The sequence below is a fragment of the Schistocerca americana genome, chromosome X, assembly GCF_021461395.2.
Source record: "Schistocerca americana isolate TAMUIC-IGC-003095 chromosome X, iqSchAmer2.1, whole genome shotgun sequence".
Taxonomy (NCBI): domain Eukaryota; kingdom Metazoa; phylum Arthropoda; class Insecta; order Orthoptera; family Acrididae; genus Schistocerca; species Schistocerca americana.
Genome location: NC_060130.1, coordinates 1,000,988,577 through 1,001,013,009, shown reverse-complemented (window position 1 = coordinate 1,001,013,009; position 24,433 = coordinate 1,000,988,577). Strand labels below are relative to the sequence as shown.

The 24,433-nt window shown below is 44.8% G+C and overlaps 1 protein-coding gene across 2 annotated transcripts in view; it reads right to left on the bottom strand.

Moving 5' to 3' along the window:
* LOC124554772 (ER degradation-enhancing alpha-mannosidase-like protein 1) overlaps positions 1-24,433 on the bottom strand; it is a 206,606-nt gene that overhangs the window by 83,350 nt on the left and 98,823 nt on the right. For both annotated transcript variants that reach the window (XM_047128419.1, XM_047128418.1), the window contains exon 4: positions 23,441-23,624. In XM_047128419.1, coding sequence (XP_046984375.1) covers positions 23,441-23,624 — 184 coding nt within the window. The remainder of the gene's footprint in view (positions 1-23,440; positions 23,625-24,433) is intronic.

Sequence of the window (24,433 nt, the reverse complement as noted above, 5' to 3'; positions counted from 1 at the left end):
ATCTTATCAAGCAGTTTAAAAAGTATGTTGGTCAGGCAAATCGGTTGGTAGCTGTCGAGAGATGTTGGATTCTTCCCGGGCTTAAGGATGAGGATAACTACGCTGTCTCATCATAGCAAGGGGAAGGCACCCATGAGTCAAATACAGTTGTTGACCATAAGTAGATGTCTCTGGGTAACATCTAAGTGTTGGCCATCTGGTTGTGGATGGAATCCGGGACTGGGGCCACGTCATGTGAAGAGTTAAGAGCCTGCACAAATTCCCGTTAATTCAGTGAAGGGTTCATTATAGGCTTCAGCTTGGTGGGGGTTGAAACAGAGGGGGGATTCTCCAACTCTGTCTTTTCTGCCGGAGAAAGGTAGCAGGATAGGAAGAAGGCACTGATGCTGTCGGAAAGTGCGTTGCATGGTGTTCTGCAAGGACCGATGGATCAGCACGCAGAGCACCCTGTACGATAAGCCATTATCCAGCTGATTGTCGCTGGCAGCCCTGAAGGCTATGGAGTTTGCATCAAACCAGCAATGAAGAGGCATATGTCCACAGGGAGGAAACATAGCACTCCCAGCATTCCTTTTTACTTTGCTTAATAAAGTAGCAGGCCTTAGCACGAAGACGCTTAACAGTGATAAGGTTGGTCTGTAAAGGGTGTCGTCTAAATCATTGTAGCACCCATCAGCGGTCCTGGACAGCGACTCCTACATCCTTGGTTCACCACAGTACTGGTCGACGATGATGGGGACCTGTGGATAGGGCGATCGCAGTGCCAGTGGCATGAAGGATAGTGTCAGGGACTTCTCGCATGCCCGCATCAATGCAATTTGAGAGAGAGCTATCTCAGTGCATAGCAGATGTATATAAAGACCAACTGGCTCTGTGGAATGCCCAACGTGGGGGCCGTCTGCCTGGCGGCGGCAGGTGAACAATATAATCACTGGAAAATGGTGACAGACACAAAAATAAACAAGAAAGAAGAACGAAAATACAACACTTCTGACATTCCTAATTTAAACTAGGTGTATGTGATGCTGTAAATATGATTCCCAATTACCAAATCGTGAATACGCCCGTACTAAAAATTTATCACCATAATGTGCAATCCCTGCGTAATAAGATGGATGAAATTAACGTACTGTTAACACATGAACTTAATGATATCTCAGTGTTATGCATTTCTGAGCACTGGCTTAACCCAGAATTAATCCAGAATACGAAAATAAACAATTTTGTTTTGAGAATGAGATTTTCACTCCACAGCGGAGTGTGCGCTGATATGAAAGTTTGGAAGGTAGGAGACGAGATACTGACAGAAGTAAGGCTGTGAGACCGGGCATGAGTCGTGCTTCGGTAGCTCAAATGGTAGAGCACTTGCCCGCGAAAGGCAAAGGTCCCGAGTTCGAGTCTCGGTTGGGCACACAGTTTTAATCTGCCAGGAAGTTTCAATTTTGTTTTGGCTGCTTACTACTGCAGGAAAAACAGCAAGCAGGGTGGGGTAGCAATTTACACAAAGGATGATGTAGATTTTATTGCACTACCTGACTTAACTAGGACAAATGTCGTAAAGGATTATGAAACTGCAGCTATAAAAATTACTCAGTTCAACCTGGTTATTGCTACAGTTTACTAATCACCATCCGGGAATTTTGAACTTTTCTTAAACAAAATGGAGTCATTGCTAAATAAAGTAAATAAAATGGATTGTGAATTGATAATCTGTGGTGACTTCAATATTGATTTCCTCACGAATAGTGGAAATAGGGAGACCATTTTGAACCTTGCAACATCCTACAATTTAAAGGCTGAAGTAAAAGCAGCTACCCGAGTAACAGAAACTTGCCTAACAGCTCTTGATGAGTTTCTAGTCAAGAAGAGTTTACACAACACCTCAATAAAAATTTTCAATGCAGGTTTTAGTGACCATCTTGCTCAAATGTTAAGCATAAAAGTACAAGGCAGTATTATTAACAACATGTCTTTCAGAACAGCATATCAAATTATAATCAGCATAATGTAAACTACTTCAACAACTTATTACAGGAAGAAAAATGGCCAGGAGTGTACAAAATGAATGATATAAATGAAAAATTCAACACTTTCATCGATACATTAACCCATTTCTTTGAACTTGCATTCCCACTGAAAACATTAACCATATGGGGAAACTCTAGAACAAACAGCTGGATCACAAAGGGAATAAGGGTTTCATGTCAGAAGAAAACACTACTTCATGAAATATGTAACTCAAAAAATTCCTCACCTGAAGTATGCGCATACTATAAAAAAATACTTCAAAATATTAAGAAAAGTAATAAAAGCAGCAAAAATAATGCATAATGATGAAATCATTTATAATTCTGCTAATAAATCAATGGCTATGTGGAGTGTTATAAAAAAGGAATGTGGAGAATACAGACAATCTTGCAGAAATATAACACTCACATAAAAATAAAAAAGTAACAAACCCCTTAGAAGTAGCCAACACATTTAACAACTTTTTCACAGGTGTTGCTGATAATATGTTACAATCAAACTTTAAAAGCACCCAGGCAAATGAATACAAAATAAGTGCATGTAGAGGATCAATGTACATCAGTTCTGTTTCACAAGATGCACTAGCTAAAGCAATGAAAGGTCTAAAAAATTCAAAATCTGCAGGTATTGATGGTATACCTGCAACAATGTTAAAGAAGAGCGCATCAAACCTAACTGAAGTACTCACACACTTATGTGACTGCTCACTTCAGGCAGGCACTTTCCCCGAAGTGTTGAAAACATCAAAAGTTATTTCTGTATATAAAAAAGGGGATAAAGACAATGTAAATAACTACTGACCCATCATAATTTCCTCCTGCATCTCTAAAGTGCTGGAAAAAGTTATGTATTACAAACTTGTGAAATCTATAAATAAAAACAGCAAAGATCAGTAATGGGACCACTTCTGTTTCTTCTGTACATAAATGATCTAAGCTTCAATGTTGATGCGCACAAAACAGTCATATTTGCAGATGACACCACGATTCTACTAAAAGGAGACGACGATGAACAGTTGCACCAGACAGTAAACACGGTCACGAAACAACTTAGCAGCTGGGCACAGAGTAATCAGCTTGTAATAAACAGTAACAAAACCATTGCTCTAAAATTCCACAATGTTCCTAACAAGGACACGTTTATCCCATCAGTCTCTATAAATGACGAACCAGTTGGTAACAATACTGAAACCAAATTCTTAGGACTTTGGCCGCAGAGTAACATCAGATGGAATAAGCATATTGAATATCTCAATACAGAACTGAGCAAAACATTGTTACCTTCTTTGTTCATTAAAATCATGCTGTAGTGAGAAAACAGTATTGAATGCATATCATGCGTACTTTCATTCCCGTCTTAGATATGGGGTCACCTTCTGGGGAAACTCTAAAACAGCTAATAGCACTTTTAAACTACAAAAAAGGGCCATTAGAATCTTGTTTGGGTGCAAGCCTAGAGACTCTTGTAAACCCCTGTTTAAGAAATCTGGTATTCCCCCATTACCATGTGTATACATTATGGAAACCCTTTTGTTCTTTAAATTAAATGTGATGGGTAAGGACTGGAGAGTGCAAAAAAACTGTGATATAGATGATCACTTTACCAGACAAAACAGAAACTTACATATGACTCAAATCAGCACAGCACTGTGCCAAAAAGATACTTTTCATATGGGAGTTAAGCTTTATAACAAACTTCCTGAAAACATAAAAGCTATCACAGAGGTCAATACATTTGAAAAATCTCTAAAGTCATATTTACAGCATAACTGCTTTTACTCCATTGAAGAATATTTAAATTTATGAAATGCGTTATATAAATACTTATGTGTAAAGTGTATTATTGTAACCTTAAATATGTATGCCTTGAAATGACTTTCAGCCTGTATATTTATAACTTGACTTGCCCAATGTCTTATGCATAAGCTGCTATGTAGACAACAGAACCAATAAAAAATACAATACACAAAGATCATCATGGGATGACCAATGTAGGGAAACCGCGAGTGCAGATGAGGAGACCGTGAGATCAATGGCAGAAAAGGCGCCTCAAGTGGCACTCAAGTGGGTAGGGGAACCATCACTGAGGGGAGACAAATCAAAGTCTGCAATAAGCTGGTCAATTAGAAGACCCCTATCCATTGAAGTGGCACTATCCCATACGGATTGGTGTGCACTGAAATTGCCGAACAGGAAATATGGGACGGGAGTTGCTTTATTGAGGTAGACAGTTCAACATAAGGAAGTGAGTGGTCTACCTGGGGGATGGTAGACATTGCAAAAGGTGATTGTTGGGGTCGTTTGCGCTCTTACCACAATTGCTCCCAGGTTGTCTTGAAGGGGGATCCAGTCACTAGTGACAATGGTGCAAACCCAGTGCAAGACCCCTCCAGATGCTATTCCGGGGCTGGCATGGTTCCGACAGAACACCCAATAACCACCACACATTGGAGTGTCATCACGGAAGTGCATTTCTTATAGAGCACGACGGAATGCAGAGTAAGAGGAAACAACTTCTTGTATTTTCGGTAGTTAACGATAATATCTGTTGGAATTCCACTGGATTAGCATGTGGTAAGAGTCCAGGTTAGATATGAAGAAGCCGAGGAGAGGTTATTTCACTCAGTCAGTGGTTGTCACTGAAGAGGATGGGGTGACGTCCATAAATAAGATGTCAGACTCAGGTTGTGAGGAGTGAGATGGCAACCCCGGGGGGCACCAGAGGAGGGAGGGGGGCTCTCCTGGATCTTATGTTTCTTCTTCTCCTCTTTCGGAGGACGAGGAGGGCAAGGAACAGAGGGAGAGCAGGCTTCTGCAAGATCCACGGCCGAAAGAGAGTGAGCAACTCTCAGGTGCACAAATGGTGCATTTCATGGATGAGTTGTGATACTATACTTCCAGCCTGGGAGACGCAGGGGGAGAAGGGTCCAAGGGGGAATGCCACCACCAGTGGGTACTGAAGAAAGGGGGGGGGGGGGGGCACTCCTTTGGCCAGGAGGGGGAGCTACAACCGGAGAGCAGGGCATGGGAACTGCAGGGGACGGGGAGGAGGAGGGAGAGGGGGATGGAGCTGGGGGTAAGGAAATGGGAGGAGGGGGAAAGGATTTCAATGAGGCAAAATCTGAAGAAATCTACACTGGGTGGAGCCAGTCATATTTCTGGTGAGCCTCACCATAAGATAGGCGATCCAGGGGCTTGTACTCTCTGACTTTCTTTACTTTCTTGTTATTCATGCAGTCTGGCTAGTACGGACAGGACGATCACAACAATTTACACACAAAGATGGTGGAACACAGGTGCTCCCTTCATGGACTGGGTGTTTACAGTCACCCCACAGAGGGTGAGATTATGAAATAAAAATTCCAAATAAATGTTTTTTTTTTTTACAAGAGCCTACTTATCAAGAAGTGGTTGCTTTTTGAAAGTGTGTAACTGAGCTCTGTTACTGCAAAAGAAAGAGAAATAATTTAGATGTGAAGCGTATGCTTATAGGATGGAAACAGAAAGTACACTTAAAAATGTGGAAAACTGGGATGGACAACTTGTTATCATCTTTATCCCTTGCAGATGTTAGTAATGCACTACATTCTTCTCCAGGGCATTGCACAATAGAACCTATACAGTATACCACTCACTGTAGCAGCTTGGAGCCTGTGTGATGGGGGATACTCTGAGTATGAGGTTGGCGATCATGTAGGGTGTGGATGACAAATCACAAGGTGCCATTGTGCTGGCCAAGTTTGACTGTTCACTGCAAGCGACGATGCTCCAAGGTATTCCTGCACATTTGACTGTTCAAAGAGAGTGACAATGCTCCACGAGCTGGAACAGCCTGTTCTAGAATAATATTACTGTCGTGCATTTTAGAAGTTTAGGTGGGCACTTTACTGATCATTATTTACTTTCATAATATATCAATTATTATTGTGGATATCTGCAGATAACCTATGCACATCAGCATCTGCACATGATTTTATCTGCAAGGAAACAATTACTGTGTTTATTCTTAGCTATATACAAGGATATCCACGTCTGCACAGACCTTTAGATGTAGTAGAGTTATAGGGTACATAACAATAAAGTCATGTACTTTACTGCAATGAAACACAGCAGGAAGAAAATTCAAGAGGATGCTAGACTATAAACAAGAAGATGAATGTACATCTTTGGCAGGATAGCAAGCAAACTTTAAATATCAACAAAAGATGTGCCACAGAAATCATTCAAACCTGTGGATCAATGTGGTCACAGTCTGATGAGGTAAAGATCTCAGAGTTAACAGAACGTGATACATGACAAACAAGTTCCACTATAAGAAAATAATGTGGGACTTTAAACCAGAAATAACAGAAGTTGTATGTTACTAGAATTTTCTGAGAACCACACAATCATAATACTTAGCAAAATTTTCCAGACGAAATCAAAAAGGAAAACTTATTTGACAGATGGAACTAAAAATGAAATTACAACCTTTTTTATATAATGAAAGAAACTGCAAAGTATGTGATGCCCCTAAACCAGTTTTGAATAGCTACACATGATAAAGTAAAAAACTATAAAGAAATGGACTCAGCACGGCGGAAGTCTGACATATAGAAAAAGTAATGTATCTTACAAAACACAGATTACACAGACACAGATGATGAATGAAGCAATTATTAACTAAAAGTATTTTTGCAAACAATAAAATAGATTGCAGACTCAAAGAAAACAAAAGAAAATCTAAAAAAGAATGAGACAAATTTTAACAAGTAGGAGAGAGTTCAGAGAAACAATAATAGGCACATGAGGAAATACGTTTAATTAAGTAAAACTATTTGGAAATGTGTTCCAGAGGACTTCAGCAGAAACAACAAACTTTTAACAAAGAGTAAAAATAGAAAACAATATGGAATATGAAGAAAATGGAAGTGCATTAGGTAGATGTTCCATCTGCCTTGCTAACAAAAGAACGAAAACAAAAAACATACCAGCATTTCTAACCTACTTTAAATGTTTGTATAGTTCAAGTGATGAATCAGAAAAAAAGATACACAATAATAAAATTAATGGGAGTCCAGAAGTAAGTGTAGATGAGGTGTGCAAAGCTAACTGAGGTTCAAAATAAGACAATTCTCAATGCTGGAATTGCATTGCAAATAACTATTAACCTTCACAGGAAAGTAGTCGGACAAACTATTGGTTAATGAGCCTCTTCTCTGTAATGTACAGCATGTTCACTAAAGTTATTATGATCAACACAATAATCATGTGTCTTTAACAGAGGAAAGTATCAAGCAGGCTTTAGACATGGATGCAGTATTTTGGACCTCTGGTAAGCTGTGCACACACATTACGATTTTATCTGGGCACCGCTGACCCAAGAGGACACCCAGCAGAGCAGCAGCAGCACTTGTGTGATAGACTGTAAATTAATTTAGTCTTTGTTTTTGTTCACGTGCTTCTGCAAAGAAGTGAACTGTACATGTGTATTTTACTGTGTGGACTAGTGGTTAGCAAATTAATCTTAGTTTTTACATAAGTCTTGTGAATATCGTTGCGTAGGGCAGCTTCCTAGTGTAAATTTTCCATGTAGAGAAATTTATTTCTGTTTAATAGCTTGCAGTCTCAGAGTTCAGTGAGAAATCTGCACACCAGCTTTTAGTGTTACTTTATTCTCCTTTGGTATATTTTCAAACTCAGTAGGGTGATTTGACCTCATATCTATTTTATACACAGTACGATATGACTAGGGACTGTGCTTGTTGTGAGCAGACACAAGAAGAGTTGCCTACTGTCCGTAAACAGCTGGAAGCTGCATTGGCTACCGTCGACAAGCTTCTAGCTAATGCTCGAAGTTGTGGTGACATCGGGGAGCCAGCGACGAGACCTGTGACAAACTGGTGGCCCAGACATCACTGTGACTTACGATACGCAACATCTAACTGGTCCGTCCTTACTCCAGAGTGGGTGGCAGACAGTGGTGGGTTCGCGTGTCACCGGGTGAAGGCAAAAGAGGGAGCAGGCCGTGTGGCTGGCTTCCTACATCTTAGCAACAGGTACAAGGTGCTTCACAGTGTTGATGACAACTCTGAGCCACCACAGGATGCCTGTCCTGTTCGGTCAGCAGTCGATTTTCCTGCCCAGTCCAGACAAGTACAGAGGGTGGGTATGCTAGTCATTGGGAGCTTCAATGTTAGGCAGGTGATGGAGCCCCTAAAGGAGATAGCAGCAAAATGAGAAAGAACTCCAGTGTGCCTTTGGTACGTCTGCCGGGAGGTCTCATCCGTGATGTGGAGGCTCTGCCAGCAGCTATTGAGCGCACTGTGTGCAACCAGCTGCATGTAGTGGCACATGTCGGTACGAATGACGCCTACCACTTGGGTTCCGAGGCCATCCTTGGCTCCTTTTGGCGGCTGGCTGATTTGGAGAAGACAATTAGCAATGCATGCAGGATGCAGGCTAAGCTGTCTATTTGTAGCAACATACTCAGGGTTGATCGTTGTCCTCTGGTTTGGAGCAGAGTGGAAGGTCTAAATCAGAAGCTCAGACAGTTCTGCGACGGTATCGGATGTGAATTTCTCGACCTCCACTATCGGGTGCAGCCCCTTAATAGGTCAGGCAGGCACTACACACAGGAGGCCGATACTAGGGCAGCGGAGTATGTGTGGTGTGCACATGAGGGTTTCTTAGGTTAGAGGACCCCTCCCTCGGGAGCAAACACGGTCTGCCCGTTAAATCAGCCACAGCAACCTCAGAGAATCTTGGTCCTCGCAGATCAGAGATAGAAAAGATTAATATGATTTTAGTAAACTACAGGAGCATCCAAGGGAATGCCCCAGAATTAGTATCAATTGTTGAAGGTTATAATGCACAGACAGTATTGGGAACAGAAAGCTGGTTGAAGCCAGACATCAATGACAACGAAATCCTAAGTTCAGACTGGAATGTTTATTGTAAAGGTAGGTTAGTCGTCAATGGTGGTGGCGTGTTTATTGCAGTAAAAAATTCAATAAAATCTAGCAAGGGCATCACGGATTCCGAATGAGAATTAATCTGGGTGAAACTGAGTATCAAAGAACGGTCAAAAATGGTGACCAGATGCTTTTATAGACAACCTGGGTCAGGATCTCAAGCTGTAGAGCTATTCAGACAGATCTTGCAGAATATCATTAGTAATTTTCTTGGTCATGCCGTTGTAATAGGGGGTGACTTCAACTTGCCAGGTATAGAATGGGAGTGTTATGCCATCAAAGCTGGTGCCAGAGACAGGGAATCTTGTGGCATTGTTCTGGATGTCTTGTATTGTCTGAAAATTACCTTGAACAGATAGTTAGAGAACCAACTCATGAGGGTAACGTCTTAGACCTCCTGACAACAGACAGCCTGAACTTATCAAATCAGTTGTCGTAGAGGAAGGTATCGGTGATCATAAGGCTGTGACAGCATCTACGACGGCAGGTCCTACAAGGAATATTAAGAAAGGTGGGAAGACATATTTAATCAGCAAGGGTGACAGGATAAAAATTTCAGAAGATCTCAGCAGTCAGCATCAGATATCTGGTGATGAGGACGAAGATGTGGAGAACAAATGGAAAAAATTAAAATGCATTGTTCAATATGCTCAAGACAAGTATGTTCTGAGTAAGGTTTTAAGAGATGGGAAAGACCCACCATGGTTTAATATCTGTGTTAGAAAAATGCTACGTAAACAAAGAGCACTTCATCTCTGAGTCAGGAGAAGTAAAAACCTAGCTGACAAACAAAAGCAAAACGAAGCGAAAATGAGCGTAAGGAGAGCAATGAGAGAAGCGTTCAATGATTTCGAAAGTAAGATGTTGTCAAATGACCTGAGTAAAAACCGCAAGAGATTTTGGTCGTATGTAAAATCAGTAAGTGGGTCAAAATCATCTATTCATTCTCCCAGTGACCACACCAGCACCAAAACTGAAGATAAGATTCGGTCTTCCGAAGTTGTTTCACCAGAGACGATCTTAACACAATCCCTCATTTCAATTGTCATGCGAATATTGAAATGGCATGTACTGAGATAATCAATCGTAGAATTGAAAAGTAGCTACAATCGCTTAGTAATGGAAAGGCTTCAGGACCAGATGAAATACCTATAAGATTCTATAAAGATTATGTGAAAGAACTTGCTGCCCTTCTAGCAGTAATTTATTGTAGACCGCTTGAGCAACAAAAGGTACCTAATGACTGAAAAATAGTGCAAGTCATTCCATTTTTAAGAAGTCCATAAGACAGATCCATGCAATTATAGACCTATATCGTTGACGTCAATCTGTTGTAGAATTATGATGTTCTTGGAAAATGAACAGCTCCTCTATAAAAATAAACATGGATTCCGCAAACAGAGATCTGGCAAAACTCAGCTCGCTCTATCCTCCATGTGATCCACAGCGCACTGGAAAATGGTGCTCGGGCTGATGCCATGTTCCTTGATTTCAGTAAGGCATTTGACACCATACCGCATTGCCGTTTAATGAAAAAAATACGAGCTCACGGAGTATCGGAGCAGACCTGCGATTGGATTCAAGACTTTCTTGCAGATAGAACTCAACACATCGCTCTTAATGGAACTAAATCGACAGATGTAAAGGTAATATCCGGAGTACCACAGGAAAGTGTGACAGGACCGTTGCTGTTCACAATATATATAAATGATCTGGTAGAAAGCATCGGATGCCCTTTAAGGCTATTCGCAGATGATGCAGTTGTTTATACCAAAGTAGCAATACCAGAAGATAGTAAGAATTTGCAGAACAACTTACAGAGAATTGATTAATGGTGCAGATGGTGGTGGTTGTAGGGATGTTTAAGGGGGACTAAACAGCGAAGGTCATCAGTCCCCCATTCCAAAATCAGGCGAGCCGAAAATCTACGGAGCAGATAAAAACCAAAGGGGAAGGAGACGTCCCCCCAGGCGCTAAAAGAACACAAATGCAGCAAGAAACACTACAGACAAGAACAGGACAGAGGAACACCAGACAGAAAGAAACAGAAGAAAGGAGGATGGCCGGAGACTGGTTGACTGACCATGAGAAAAAAAAGGGAAAGAGTCAACCATCTGACGGCACACCAGAACAGCAACAGACACAATGACAAAAGACACAGAAAGGGAACGGCGCAGGACCTCCTAAATCAAACCATAAAAACTACTACTACGGATAAAATGTAAAACATTGTCAGCCATGGAGGCATCGTCGGATAAAACCAAAGCCAAAGTGCCCGGGAGATTAAAAGATTGCCGGAGTGTGCGCAGTCGAGGACACTCCAGCAAAATGTGGCCGACCGTCAGCCGGGACCCACACCGACACAAGGGGGGATCCTCCTGACGCAACAGATGGCCGTGCGTCAGGTATGTATGGCCGATGCGCAGCCGACACAGGACTACCGAGTCCCTGCGAGAAGCCCGCAGGGAGGAACGCCACACATCGGTCGTCCCCTTGACAGCCCGCAGTTTATTCGGGGCTGTCATGCCACGCCACTCAGCAGCCCACATCCCAATCAGCTTACGGCGCAACACCGTCTGCTGGTCGCGAGCCGTAAGGCCGACCTCCAAAGCCGGGGCGTCGATCGCCCCTTTGGCCAGCCTGTCTACACGTTCGTTCCCTGGGATGCCAACATGACCAGGCGTCCAAACCAAGACCACCGAACGACCAGAACGGGCAATGGTGGAAACAGTCTCCTGAATGGAGGACACCAGAGGAGAGGAGGGATAGCAGCGGTCGATGGCCTGAAGGCTGCTCAGGGAGTCACTGCAGATCACGACGGACCTACCTGAGCAGAAACGCATATGCTCAAGAGCGCGCAATATGGCCACCAGCTCTGCAGTAAAAATACTGCAGCCAGCCGGCAAGGAGCGCTGCTCAGCATGAGCAAAAGAATAGGCAGTGCGACCATCAACCAGGGAACCATCAGTGTAGACAGTCTCACAGTCCGAAAATGAGGCGAGGAGAGCAAGAAAACGGCGACGGAGGGCCACAGGCGGAACCGAGTCCTTGGGTCCCTGTGCCAAGTCCAGACGGACGGACGGCCGGGACAAACACCAGGGAGGCGTCGGTGCACGGACCCGGAAGGGAGGCAGAAGAGGGAATGAACCCAATTCTGACAGCAAGGACTGCACGCGGACAGCGACGGAAAGCCCAGACCTAGGTCGCCGTTCGGGCAGATGGAGGACTATGGCAGGGAAAAGCAGGCGACGATTGGGATGGCCTGGCGAGCAATGCACGCGGACAGCATAGTCGGCGAGCAGTCGATGGCGGCGAATCCGCAGCGGGGGAACCCCGGCCTCCACCAGTAGACTATCCACGGGGCTCGTACGAAAAGCGCCAGTTGCAAGCCGGACCCCACAGTGGTGTATGGGGTCTAACAACTTCAACACTGAGGGTGATACAGACCCATAGGCCAGGCTCCCATAATCAAGCCGAGACTGCACAAGGGCTCTGTACAATCGCAGCAGCGTGCAGCGATCCGCACCCCAAGACGTGTGGCGTTGAGGTGCCGCCGACGACCCCACTGCTGCAGCCGAACCATTAATGGCCACTAAAAATAAGGAGACGCTCAACACCGAGCCCTGCGGGACCCCTTTTCCTGTATATAAGAGGAACTAGAGGTGGCACCGACTTGCACCCGGAAAGAGCGGCGCAATAAAAAGCTTTGAAGAAAAGCCGGGAGCCGACCACGAAGACCCCACCCATGCAACGTGGCGAGGATGTGATGCCTCCATGTGGTGTCATACGCCTTCCGCAGATCGAAAAATACAGCAACAAGATGCTGACGTCGGGCAAAAGCCGTACGGACAGCAGATTCCAGCCGCACCAAATTGTCCACTGCAGACCGGCCCCGACGGAAGCCACCCTGCGATGGAGCGAGGAGACCGCGCGACTCAAGGACCCAACACAAACGCCGCCCCACCATACGTTCGAACAATTTGCACAAAACGTTGGTGAGGGTAATGGGACGATAGCTGTCCACCGCCAGTGGGTCCGCACCGGGCTTCAAGATGGGGACAATAACACCCTCTCGCCATTGCGACGGGAACACGCCTTCGCTTCAAATGCGGTTAAATACCGCGAGAATGTGACTCTGGCAGTCCCGGGAGAGATGCTTCAGCATCTGCGCGTGGATGCAGTCTGGCCCTGGTGCTGTATCAGGGCAATCGGCGAGGGCAGCGAGGAATTCCCTCTCGCGGAAAGGAGCATTGTATGTTTCAGAGCGACGCGTGTGGAATGAGAACGGCGTCCGCTCGGCTAGCTCCTTTAGAGAGCGAAAGGCGGGGGAATAGGATGCAGTCGCAGAGCTCTGAGCAAAGTGCGCGGCTAGCCGTTCAGCAATGGCGGCAGCGTCCGTGCAGACAGCGCCGTCCAAGGAGAGCCCAGGGACACCCATAGGGGTCTGGGAGCCATAAATCCTCCGGATCCGGGACCACACGTGCGAGGACAAGACACGGGAGCCCAGGGAGGAGACGTACCTCTCCCAGCACTCCTGCTTACGCCGTGCAATAAGACGACGGGCGAGGGCACGGAGCCTCTTAAAGGCAATGAGGGTCTCCAGAGACGGGTGCCGCCTATGACGCTGGAGAGCCCGCCTACGGTCGCGAATAGCCTCAGCAATCTCCGGCGACCACCAGGGGACAGCCTTCCTCCGAGGGAGGCCACAAGAACGGGGGATGGCAGCCTCGGCCGCTGAAATGATGGACGTGGTTAAAACACGGACCACCTCGTCAATGTCACCCTGTGGGGGAGACTCAATGGTTGCAGCGGAAGTAAAAGCCGGCCAGTCAGCCCTGTGGAGAGCCCAGCGGGGCAGGTGCCCAGAAGAACGACTCTGGGGTAGTGACAAATAGATGGGAAAATGGTCACTACCGCACAGGTCAGGGTGCACCCTCCAGTGGAGGGATGGGACAAGTCCGGGGCTGCAAAGAGAGAGATCTATGGCCGAGAACGAGCCATGGGCCACACTGAAATGCGTGGGAGCACCGGTATTCAAGAGGCTAAGGTCGAGCTGAGCCAACAAATGCTCCACAGCCCAACCGCGGTCATCGGAGACAGTCCCACCCCATAGAGGGTTGTGGGCATTGAAATCGCCCAGAAGCAGCAATGGTGGCGGGAGTGGAGCCAGCAGCGCAGCCAAGACATGGCGGGGGAGCTCCCCATCCGGAGGAATGTAAACAGAGCAAACAGTAATAGCCGGCGAGAGCTCAACCCTGGCAGCAACTGCCTCTAAAGGCGTCTGAAGGGGTATGGGCAAACTACAGACAGAGTGGTGAACAAAGAGGCAAACCCCACCCGACGCTCGTTGACAGGCAGCGCGGTTCTTATAGTATCCCCGATAACCGCGAAGGGCGGGGGTCCGTAGTGCAGGAAACCAAGTTTCCTGCAGAGCAATGCAGAGAACAGGGGAATCACTCAGAAGCATCCGGAGCTCAAGCAGGTGGCGGAAATAACCGCCGCAGTTCCATTGAAGAATGGAAGCAGGAAGGGACTGGGAGGGCGTGAATGCGACTAAGAGGCAGACAGCGCTTCAGAGCCAACGGCCGCCACTGGGGGAGAGTCAGCTGAGTCCATAGGAGAGGCCCCCAAGGGTTCCGTGAGGGCGAGATCCGCGGCAGAGGCGAGGATCTCCACCTCATCCCCGGAGCCAGGACTATGTACAGCAGGCGGTGCTGAAACCGCCGGAACTTCCTTCTTCTTGGACACATTCCGTTCCTTCTTCTCACGTCGGCCCTTAGGGTGAGAGGGCTGGGAGAGCTTCTCTGAAGGAGCGTCGGAGGCTGACGACGACGCAGAAGCCCTACGATCAGCAGGTGGCGGAACCTTCAGCCACTGGCTGACATCTGGCTGGGAAGGAGAAGAAACGGAGGAAGGGAGAGCCCCGAGGGACCCCTTCCGCGAGAGAGGAACCGGCGGAGGCAACGCCGCCGGAGAAGGATTGGGAGGAATCGAGCCTCCCAGTTGTGGAGCAGATGTCACTCCCGAAGTAAGCTTGGGGGGAGCGACAGAAGAGGGTTTGCCCCCAACTGCTAAGGGGGCAAGAGAGGAAGGCTTGCCCCCAGGCACGAGGGGGGCAGACAGAGATACATGGCCCCGAGGGCCCACTGAAGGCGGCACAGATGAAGGGACAACCGTCGCTCGCGTGGGCAACGATAACGTGGCTGCAGCATAAGATGTTCGAAGGGAAGCAGGATACAACCTTTCATATTTCTGTTTAGCCTCTCGATAAGTAAGCCGGTCCAGGGTCTTAAATTCCATTATCTTCCGCTCCTTATGAAGAACGGGGCAATCCGGCGAGCATGGAGAGTGGTGCTCCCCACAGTTGACACATACAGGCGGGGGCGCACATGGAGAATCGGGATGAGAGGGGCGTCCGCAATCTCGACATGTAGCGCTAGATGGGCAACGGGAGGACATATGCCCAAACTTCCAGCACTGGAAGCACCGCATCGGGGGAGGGACGTATGGCTTCACGTCGCAACGGTAAACCATTACCTTGACCTTCTCGGGCAAGACATCACCCTCGAAGGCCAAGATAAAGGCACCGGTGGCCACCCTGTTTGTCTTGGGTCCTCGATGGACACGACGGACAAAATGCACACCACGTCGTTCCAAGTCGGCTCTCAGCTCGTCATCGGATTGTAACAAGAGGTCACGATGGTAAATAATCCCCTGGACCATATTTAAGCTACTGTGGGGAGTGACAGTAACAGGGACGTCACCCAGCTTATCACACAAGAGCAACGCTCGTGACTGGGCTGGGGAGGACGTCTTGAGGAGGATGGACCCATTCCTCATTTTTGACAACCCTGCCACTTCCCCAAACTTATCCTCCAGGTGTTCCACAAAAAACATAGGCTTCGTCGGAAGAAAGGAGTCACCATCAGTCCTGCTGCAGACAAGGTATTGTGGTACATAAGGCTCCTGCTTGGCACTAGATCGGCGTCCCTCCCATGGCGCAGCCAACGAGGGGAACGTCTGAGGGTCATATTGCGCAGCATCGAAGTCGACTCTACCTCGCTTAGAGACGCTGGTGGCCGTGCGACCACCAGCTTGGTGTGATTTATTGCGCTTCATTGCGCCACATCCGCCCAGATGCCACCTACTCCAAACGAGGGCTCTCCCCAAGGGCGCCACCCAGCCAAAGCAACGGGTACCTGGCCGATATCCCGTTGCCCGGAGTCCCCGTGCCCCAGACAAGATGGGCACATACTCCTTGGCATGCATGGGGAGGAAACAGCTCTGGCATCTGTAGTGCGAGCCCTGCGTGGTCAGGGGGCTACCACCAAGAGGGTACATGACGACCCCACCACAACGGACTGGCTACCGTGCTGGATTTTAGGTGTTTAAAGGGTCCACAGTTGTCGTAGGCGCTAAGAAGAAGAGTGCGCACAAGGCGAGAAGGAGACAACCCTGAAGATGTTGGGCGTAGTCCCCCCCACACGACAATAGGTAACATGCAAGATGGTGGAGCATGATGGACCAATACAAAAACACCACGTAAGGTGTCCTTCCCCAAATGGCACGCACTGACGACGGAAATTTGGAAGAAAAAAGGAGGTCAAACCCAAGAGGGGACCATCACAGAAGGCCGAAACGTTTGAGACTCCTTTTAGTCGCCTCTTACGACAGGCAGGAATACCGCGGGCCTATTCTTACCCCCGAACCCGCAGGGGGGGATTAATGGTGCAGACTCTAGCAGTTGACCCTGAACGTAAATAAGTGTAACATAATGTGCACACATAGGAAAAGAAATCCACTACTGTACAGCTACACTATTGATGGTAAACAGCTGGAGACAGCGTCTGCCGTAAAATATCTAGGCGCAACTATCCAGAGTGACCTTAAGTGGAATGACCATATCAAACAGATAGTGGGAAAAGCAGACAAGACTCAGATTCATCGGAAGAATCTTAAGGAACTGTAACTCGTCCATGAAAGAAGTAGCTTATAAGGTGCTTATTTGCCTGATTCTTGAATATTGTTCATCCATCCAGAATCCCTATCACGTAGGGCTGATAGAGGAGATGGAGAAGATCCAACGAAGAGCGGCGCGTTTCGTCACGGGATCATTTAGCTGGTGAGAGAGTGTTACAGAGATGCTAAATAAACTCCACTGGCAGACATTGCAAGAGAGACGCTGTGCATCACAGAGAGATTTACTACCGAAAGTTAGGGACTGCACTTTTCAGGAGGAGTCAGACAACATATTACTTCCCTCCACATAAATCTCACGATCATTCTTTCCACGCAATAATTGCGAGTGGAACAGGATTGGAGGGATCAGATAGTGGTACTGAAAGAACCCTCTGCCACACACCAATAGGTGGCCTGCTGAGTATGATGTAGATGTAGATGTAGATGTTACAGGTTTTAAGAAGGCTTCATCCTCAGTTTCAACGAACTCTACAATGACAGCCATTGAGAAACAAGTAACTGAGTCACTCCATGCTACTTTACACAGTAGAAGAGAGGGGTCTACTGTAAATAAGTAATAAAATTTATGAATATTAATATATTTGCTTTAAGGAATTATGTACTTTTCTTAAAGTAGTAGAACTCTATCTTCACAAATAGACGTCTGCCAGTGCCAAGGTGAATTCCCTAAGTGCGGCGTTCTGTTATACTGGTACAGAGATGTTGCCTGGCTGTGCTTGGACCTTGTGCAGCTTGGCATTGAATGAATCAGAAACTGTCATACAAAACTGATGACTATGGGATCAGTGGTGGACAGTGTAAGAAACAGTCATCGCAGGACATCCACGTCAGAGGAAAATGTGTGACTTGTATGGGATATGCTCACCTGCAACCCCCAAAAATCAACACATTAATCAGCCCATGAAAGTGGTCTAACATGGAACACAACCTGAAATGTCCTTAAAAAGGAGTTGGAATTTCATTTGTGGAAGCCATAATATTATCAGGAATTGTCTGTGGAAGACTGTGCCCATTAGATGGAGTACAGATAAATCATGCTAGGCCAGCTTGGCAACTTCCCCCAGTCATTTTCAACATAATCTGGAGTGATGAATCTGTGTTTCAAATGGGAGGATTTCTAAACCATTATAATTCCCAAGGGGCAATGGATTTTTCAAGTGTCACCACTGAAAAATGCAACACCAGCCCAAGGTAATAGTGTTGTACGTTATGACACCAAAACAAATTATCTACTAATTTCTTCTTTGGAAGGCGATGAACTTGGACCAGTACCTAGCCATGCTGGAAAATCAGGCTTAGCCAATTGTGTTCATGAATGACAATGCCAACAACCTCTTTATAGAAGATGCTGGCTTGTCTCATTTTTCAATCAGTGCAAGCAAATGGTTCGACAATAAATTTCCAGGATGTTGGTTGAGTCATCACAGTTGTCACGAGTGGAGAGCACAGAGCCCTGATCTTAAACCATGCCACTTCTTTTTGTGGGGATGGGTGAAGGGGAAGTTTACTGGGCCAAACCTTGTACACCGGATGACTTGGGAGCCTACATCCGGCAGTTCTCACCAATGTACCACTAGTGTTCTTGTTGAAGCCTGTCGAAAACATTTCTAAACAATTGGAGAATCTGGTGGAAAATGGTGATGCCTACACGAAATTTGCAATATAGAACAATTTGTACAATTCTTCCATTCATAATAAATATCATTTCAATGAAATAGGCCAATTATTTTGGGAAGCAATTTCAAATATACATTTACTTTTTACCCAGCATGTACATCAGTGTTGCAGCTCCCATCAGGATTGTGGGAAATTCATAACTGCAAGTTCTGTCAGGCAAGGAGATTCAGTATCACCAAAACTGTAGTCAGTAGTTTTTTAAAGTGTGCAAACAAAAGAAAGAATAATTGAAACTGACATACAACCACATTTGTTTTGCTGACGACTTGATACTGTTCAGCTATAATGCAGATAACCTCTACCAACGAATGAAAGAATTTAACAGAGAAAGTTAAGTAGGCCTGAAAATCAATTACAGTAAGACTAAAATAATGTATAACCAAAAAATCAATCAGAAAATTGTACATATAAACAATGAACTAGTAGAAGCAGTGAATGAATTTTTATATTTAAAACACCTGAGTGCAATGACTGGATGGCCAGGGAAAGAAATAAACAGGTAAGAAAGTGGACTGGAGAGCTTTTGGTAAACTAAATATGGTTTTCAAAATTAAGTTTTGATGTGTCCTTAAATGGAAGTTTACTATTAGTTCGTATCACTTAGGGCAGTGAGAGATGGTCTCAATGTGAAACTAAAACGATGGTTGCTCAGTGGGCAAGGATATATGCATGCTGGCAATTACTACAAAAAGCAGATAAACAAGGAAATTTATTAAAGAAGATACTGGAGTGGAAGACATAATCTTGGCCATAATAAAAATGAAATGGAAGTGCGTGGGACAAGTAGCGAGGTGAAAGGTTGTCAACTTTCCCCCCTCCCAATGTGTGTGACTGAATGCAGTTGAATATAGATCTGTATACATAAAAAAGTTAAAAGTATCTTAACCCTAGGACACCTAAGGGGGGGGGGGGGGGGGTTCGTTGAACCCACAATTTTTTTATGTCACCTGCTTTTGCCCAAGTAACTTTCATACTACATATTCCCTTTGAGTTATTGTTTGTTGGCTATTTTATGAAACGTTAGTGTCAATAGAAAATTTACCTTAGTAGAATTTCGTATTTCTCATCTCTATGACAGTGTAAGTTAGTTTCTTGTTGGTTGGTATTCTTGATATCCACAACAATCAGTTTACTTTCAGAGCAAGTGATTGTCGATGTCAGTCAGCTATTATTTATCTTGTAAACTTGCAGTGAGTTATTGCAGTTCCCTACTGTTAACACCCAGACTTAGAAATGACTAAAAGAATACGCGACTCCTCTAAAAAGAGTTCTGAACGAAATTTTAGATGAAGATTGTGACTCGGGGAGTGAAAGTGAATATGAGGATAGTAATACAATGTAAGCTTTCACAGCCGGTATTGTCTTCACTTAAAACTTCCGGGCTGATAGGTCGTGGTCGAAGTATAAAACTCTCTCCTGACGTTTCATCTCCGACTGCGGGAGACATCCTAGGAGGTAAAGCAGTTCGCCGCTTTACCTCCGAGGATGTCTCCTGCAGTCGGAGACGAAACGTCAGGAGAGAGTTTTATACTTCGACCATGGCCTATCAGCCCGGACGTTTTAAGTATGAGGATGGCGTAACCACACAGCCTAGAATTCCTCGGAGGTCTGTTGCTAAAATAGTAAGAGAGCAGGCAGGAGTAACTCCAGCTGGTGTTTGCCATGCACCTGGAGAAGCCTTGAAGTTACTTCTTACGCCTGACATCATGGATGTTATAGTAAAACATTCAAATGAAGAGGCAGTTAGGCGAAATGTTACTTTGACTAATGAGAAAGAATTGTATGCCTTTATAGGAATCCTGATACTTATGGGGGCAAATAAGGACAATTCTGTCAGTGTACACGATCTTTGGTCAGACCTAATGGGTCGGCCAGTTTACAAGGGTATTACGGCAAGAGAACATTTCCAGGAACTTATTGCAATCATAAGGTTTGATGACAAAAGTACCCGCCAGCTAAGAACGGAAGCAGACAAGTTCACAGCAATCTGTGATGTTTTCAACAAAGTGAATGATAGATTTCCACTACTGTATAAACCAGGAGTCAACCTCACCATTGATGAGATGCTCAGCTTCTTTAGAGGGCACTGCCCCTTCAAAGTATTTATGAAGGATAAACCAGGCAAGTATGGCATCCTTATATGCATGATGTCTGATGCAGTTGACAGATATGTCTTGAATATGGAACCCTATGCAGGTAATGTTCAGAATTTGTCGAAAGAAGAACGGAGTTCAGCAGCTGTCGTCAAACGTCTGGTAGCACCTGTGAAAAATACTGGTTGAAATATTACTACAGACCGATACTACACATCGGTGGATTTGGTGGAGAGTTATACCAAGACTACAAAGATACTACAGTAGGAACTCTCCAATCAAACAGGAAGCATATTCCAGATATAATGAAGAACACATCAAATCGTGAGCTATATTCATCAATGTTCTTTTTCACAGACCCATCAACAAGTAGGCCTCCAGTAACTTTGGTGTCCTACATAGCAAAAACGAAACCAAGTAAAAACTTACTGATGTTGTCAACAATGCACCAAGATAAAGGCACTGTTGGAGGAGAGAAGAATAAAACTGAGATAAATGCATATTATAATTCCACTAAAGGTGGAATTGATACCATTGATCAAATGGTGTGTATGTACACCTGGCAAGAGGGGAACAAAGAGATGGCCTCTATCTGTATTTTACTCTCTCATCAACATTTGTGCTATCAATGCAACCACCATATTGATCCAGCAACATCTAAGATGGAATGAAAAGAAACACAACAAACGGAAACTTTATCTTCTGCAAGCTGGGATGGAACTAGTGAAATTGCAGGTACAAGAAAGAAGTGCCAATGCAAGAGAGTTATCTAACCAAATTGTTCAATCAATGGAGACTATTCTACAAAAGAAAATCAAAGAAGTGTCAACAGAAGCACGTCAGCCTCCTGCAGGGAAAGGTCGGTGCCATATTTGTGCAAGAGAAGCTAAAACAAAGGAGCAGAGGTACAACAATCTAAGTAAACCAAAACAGTACTGTGGACAGTGTCATAAACATGTGTGTAACACACATTCAGAAAAAATTGTGAAGCGTGTCTCTTGCCTTAAAGTTGACGACTCAGAGTAGTCTATTGTATATGAACACACATGTAATTTGTATTGTAATATGTCAATTGTTTATTCACTCAATCCAATATTTATAACAATTAACAACATTTATAAACCAATGCCTTAGTTAAAATACATAAACCATTTTGAAAGTTGTAATTTTTATTTAATACCTGTAGCTCACCGCCCCCCCCCCCCCCCCCCCCCGCCCCCCCTCCTTAGGCATCAAAGTTAGAAAAAAAGGCTTGGGCGTCCAAGGGTTAAGATTAATGTAAAAGAATCTCGTAAATGGTCACCATGTTGGCTCCCGCTTTTTAATGAGAAATAGTATTTTAGATGTAAACTTATTTGTTTCATACCATACTGAGAGTTCACAATTACAATCAACGGAATCTGTAAATAGCTAACACCAGTCTTATAAACAGTCTTATAAAACACTTCAAAAGAACTGTTCCTCCCAACACCCCTGAAATCAATCACATCTGCCTATTTCTTTCGTCAATCTGTCCAAAGTTACGTATGTGGCCAGTAATTCATTATTAGTTGTACTGAGTCCTTGATCCAAGGGAATTACAGGACAACTAAAATGCGAGAGGCTTTCAGTAAGTAATGGAACACATAGTTTCTCTGAAAGCAGTTTGGTTTTATTCACAACTCCAATACACTCCCTACTCTTTTGGCCACAAAACCATATTTTTCAACCATCTCCATTCAATTCGATGGTCCTCCATTATCGTACTGGGAACCCCTGTATGCCCATATGGTACCTCTCTAGTGGTCAGTGTCTGAGGCACTGTCTCACTGCATCAATAACCTTCCCATCATCATTCCCACAGAGTGCATCCTTCATTGACCTAAACATGTGGAAGTCTTCTGTTAGGCAGCAAGGAAACCAGCAGGCACACACCTTTGAGTACCCCAACTGGTGGACGACTGTGGCAGCATTACCAACAGAGATGTCCAGTTCAGCAATGAGGCTAACATTGCAGGAGTCACAGCTGTTTGCAGCTGGCCAACATGCGGGAGATACGATAAGTTGGCACGACAGATGCCTTGTCCAATGACTCACTGTGCTTTTGTTCACTGCCAGTTCTCTGTAGACATTCTGCAAGCTCTTACAAATATATGCAATGTTCTAGTTTTCTGCCAAAATAAATTCAATGACAGCTTTCTGCTTGGGATGCACCTCCATTATGGACGCCGTTTTGAAGCCTACATATAGTGCTGCCACCTATCTGAACTTCATGAAACTATAGAGGCTACAGTGGAAATATTTCACAAGGTCCCATAAAAATTCGCAAATTTTCAACCAAAAAGGGCCAAGAAAAATAGTCTGTTGCATTACTTATTGAACACCCCTCACATTTCTGACAAAAAAGGAAAGTAAAAAATACATTCACTTATTTATCACTAAATATATTTACAAAATTAATCTCTTATGTTTTCATTTTTACTAACACAAGATTTGATTTTATACTATAAAGGAAAAACTGTAGGACAATTTTGAAGCAGTAATTATTACATTCGCAAATACTCAGTCTATTCCTTAAGGAAGTAACTAAAAAATAACTAGCTGCCACACACATGAAATAACAATAGTAATAATTACACACAAATAAGAATTAATTTTCATTTCTAAAAATACTGATAGCATCATTTGATTACATAATGCAGAATGTTTGAGACCTAAGCAGTAAACTCACCAAGAAGACCCGTTTTCTGTGACCGCAGGTTCCAGAGAGCCTGGCTAGCACGGCGTGCATAACCTTCATAGACCGGATCACCAAGCAAACGACTAAGTAATCCAAACTCTAGCAGCAAGGATCCTGCACCTGCTGTACAGGTTTCTGAGACTGCATTTGCCGGAATACCACCCTTCAGGTTCACCTGGATACATTGTTCTTTAAGTTGCTTGTGTAATTGTAAGAAATATACAGACATAAAAAAAAAGTTTTACATCACCTTGGTTCAGACATTTCCGGAACCTATACAGAAAATTGGGATAGAGATCAACATAAACATTACCACCCTTTTCATTGCTCATGAAAACCACACATTGCATGTTGTACCACCATACAGCAAGACCTTCAGAGGTGGTGGTCCAGATAACTATACACACCGGTACCCCTAATACCCAGTAGCATGTCCTCTTGCATTGATGCATGCCTGTATTCATCGTGGCATACTATCCACAAGTCCATCAAGGCACTCTTGGTCCAGATTGTCCCAATCCTCAACGGCCATTTGGCATAGATCACTCAGAGTGGTTAGCGGGTCACGTCATCCATAAACAGCCCTTTTCAATCTATCTCAGGAATGTTTGATAGGGTTCATGACTAGAGAACATGTTGGCCACTCTATTCGAGTGATGATGTTATCCTGAAAGAAGTCATTCACAACATGTGCATGATGGGAGCATGAACTGTTGTCCATGAAGATGAATGCCTCGCCAATATGTTGCCGATATGGTTGCCCTATCGGTCGGAGGATGGCATTCACGTATCTTACAGCCATTACAGTGCCTTCCATGACCACTGGCAGCATACGTCGGCCCCACATAATGCCACCCTAAAACAGCAGGGAACCTCCACCCTGCTGCACACTCTGGACAGTGTTTCTAAGGTATTCAGCCTGACCGGGTTGCCTCCAAACACGTCTCCGACGATTGTCTGGTTGAAGGCATATGCGACACTCAT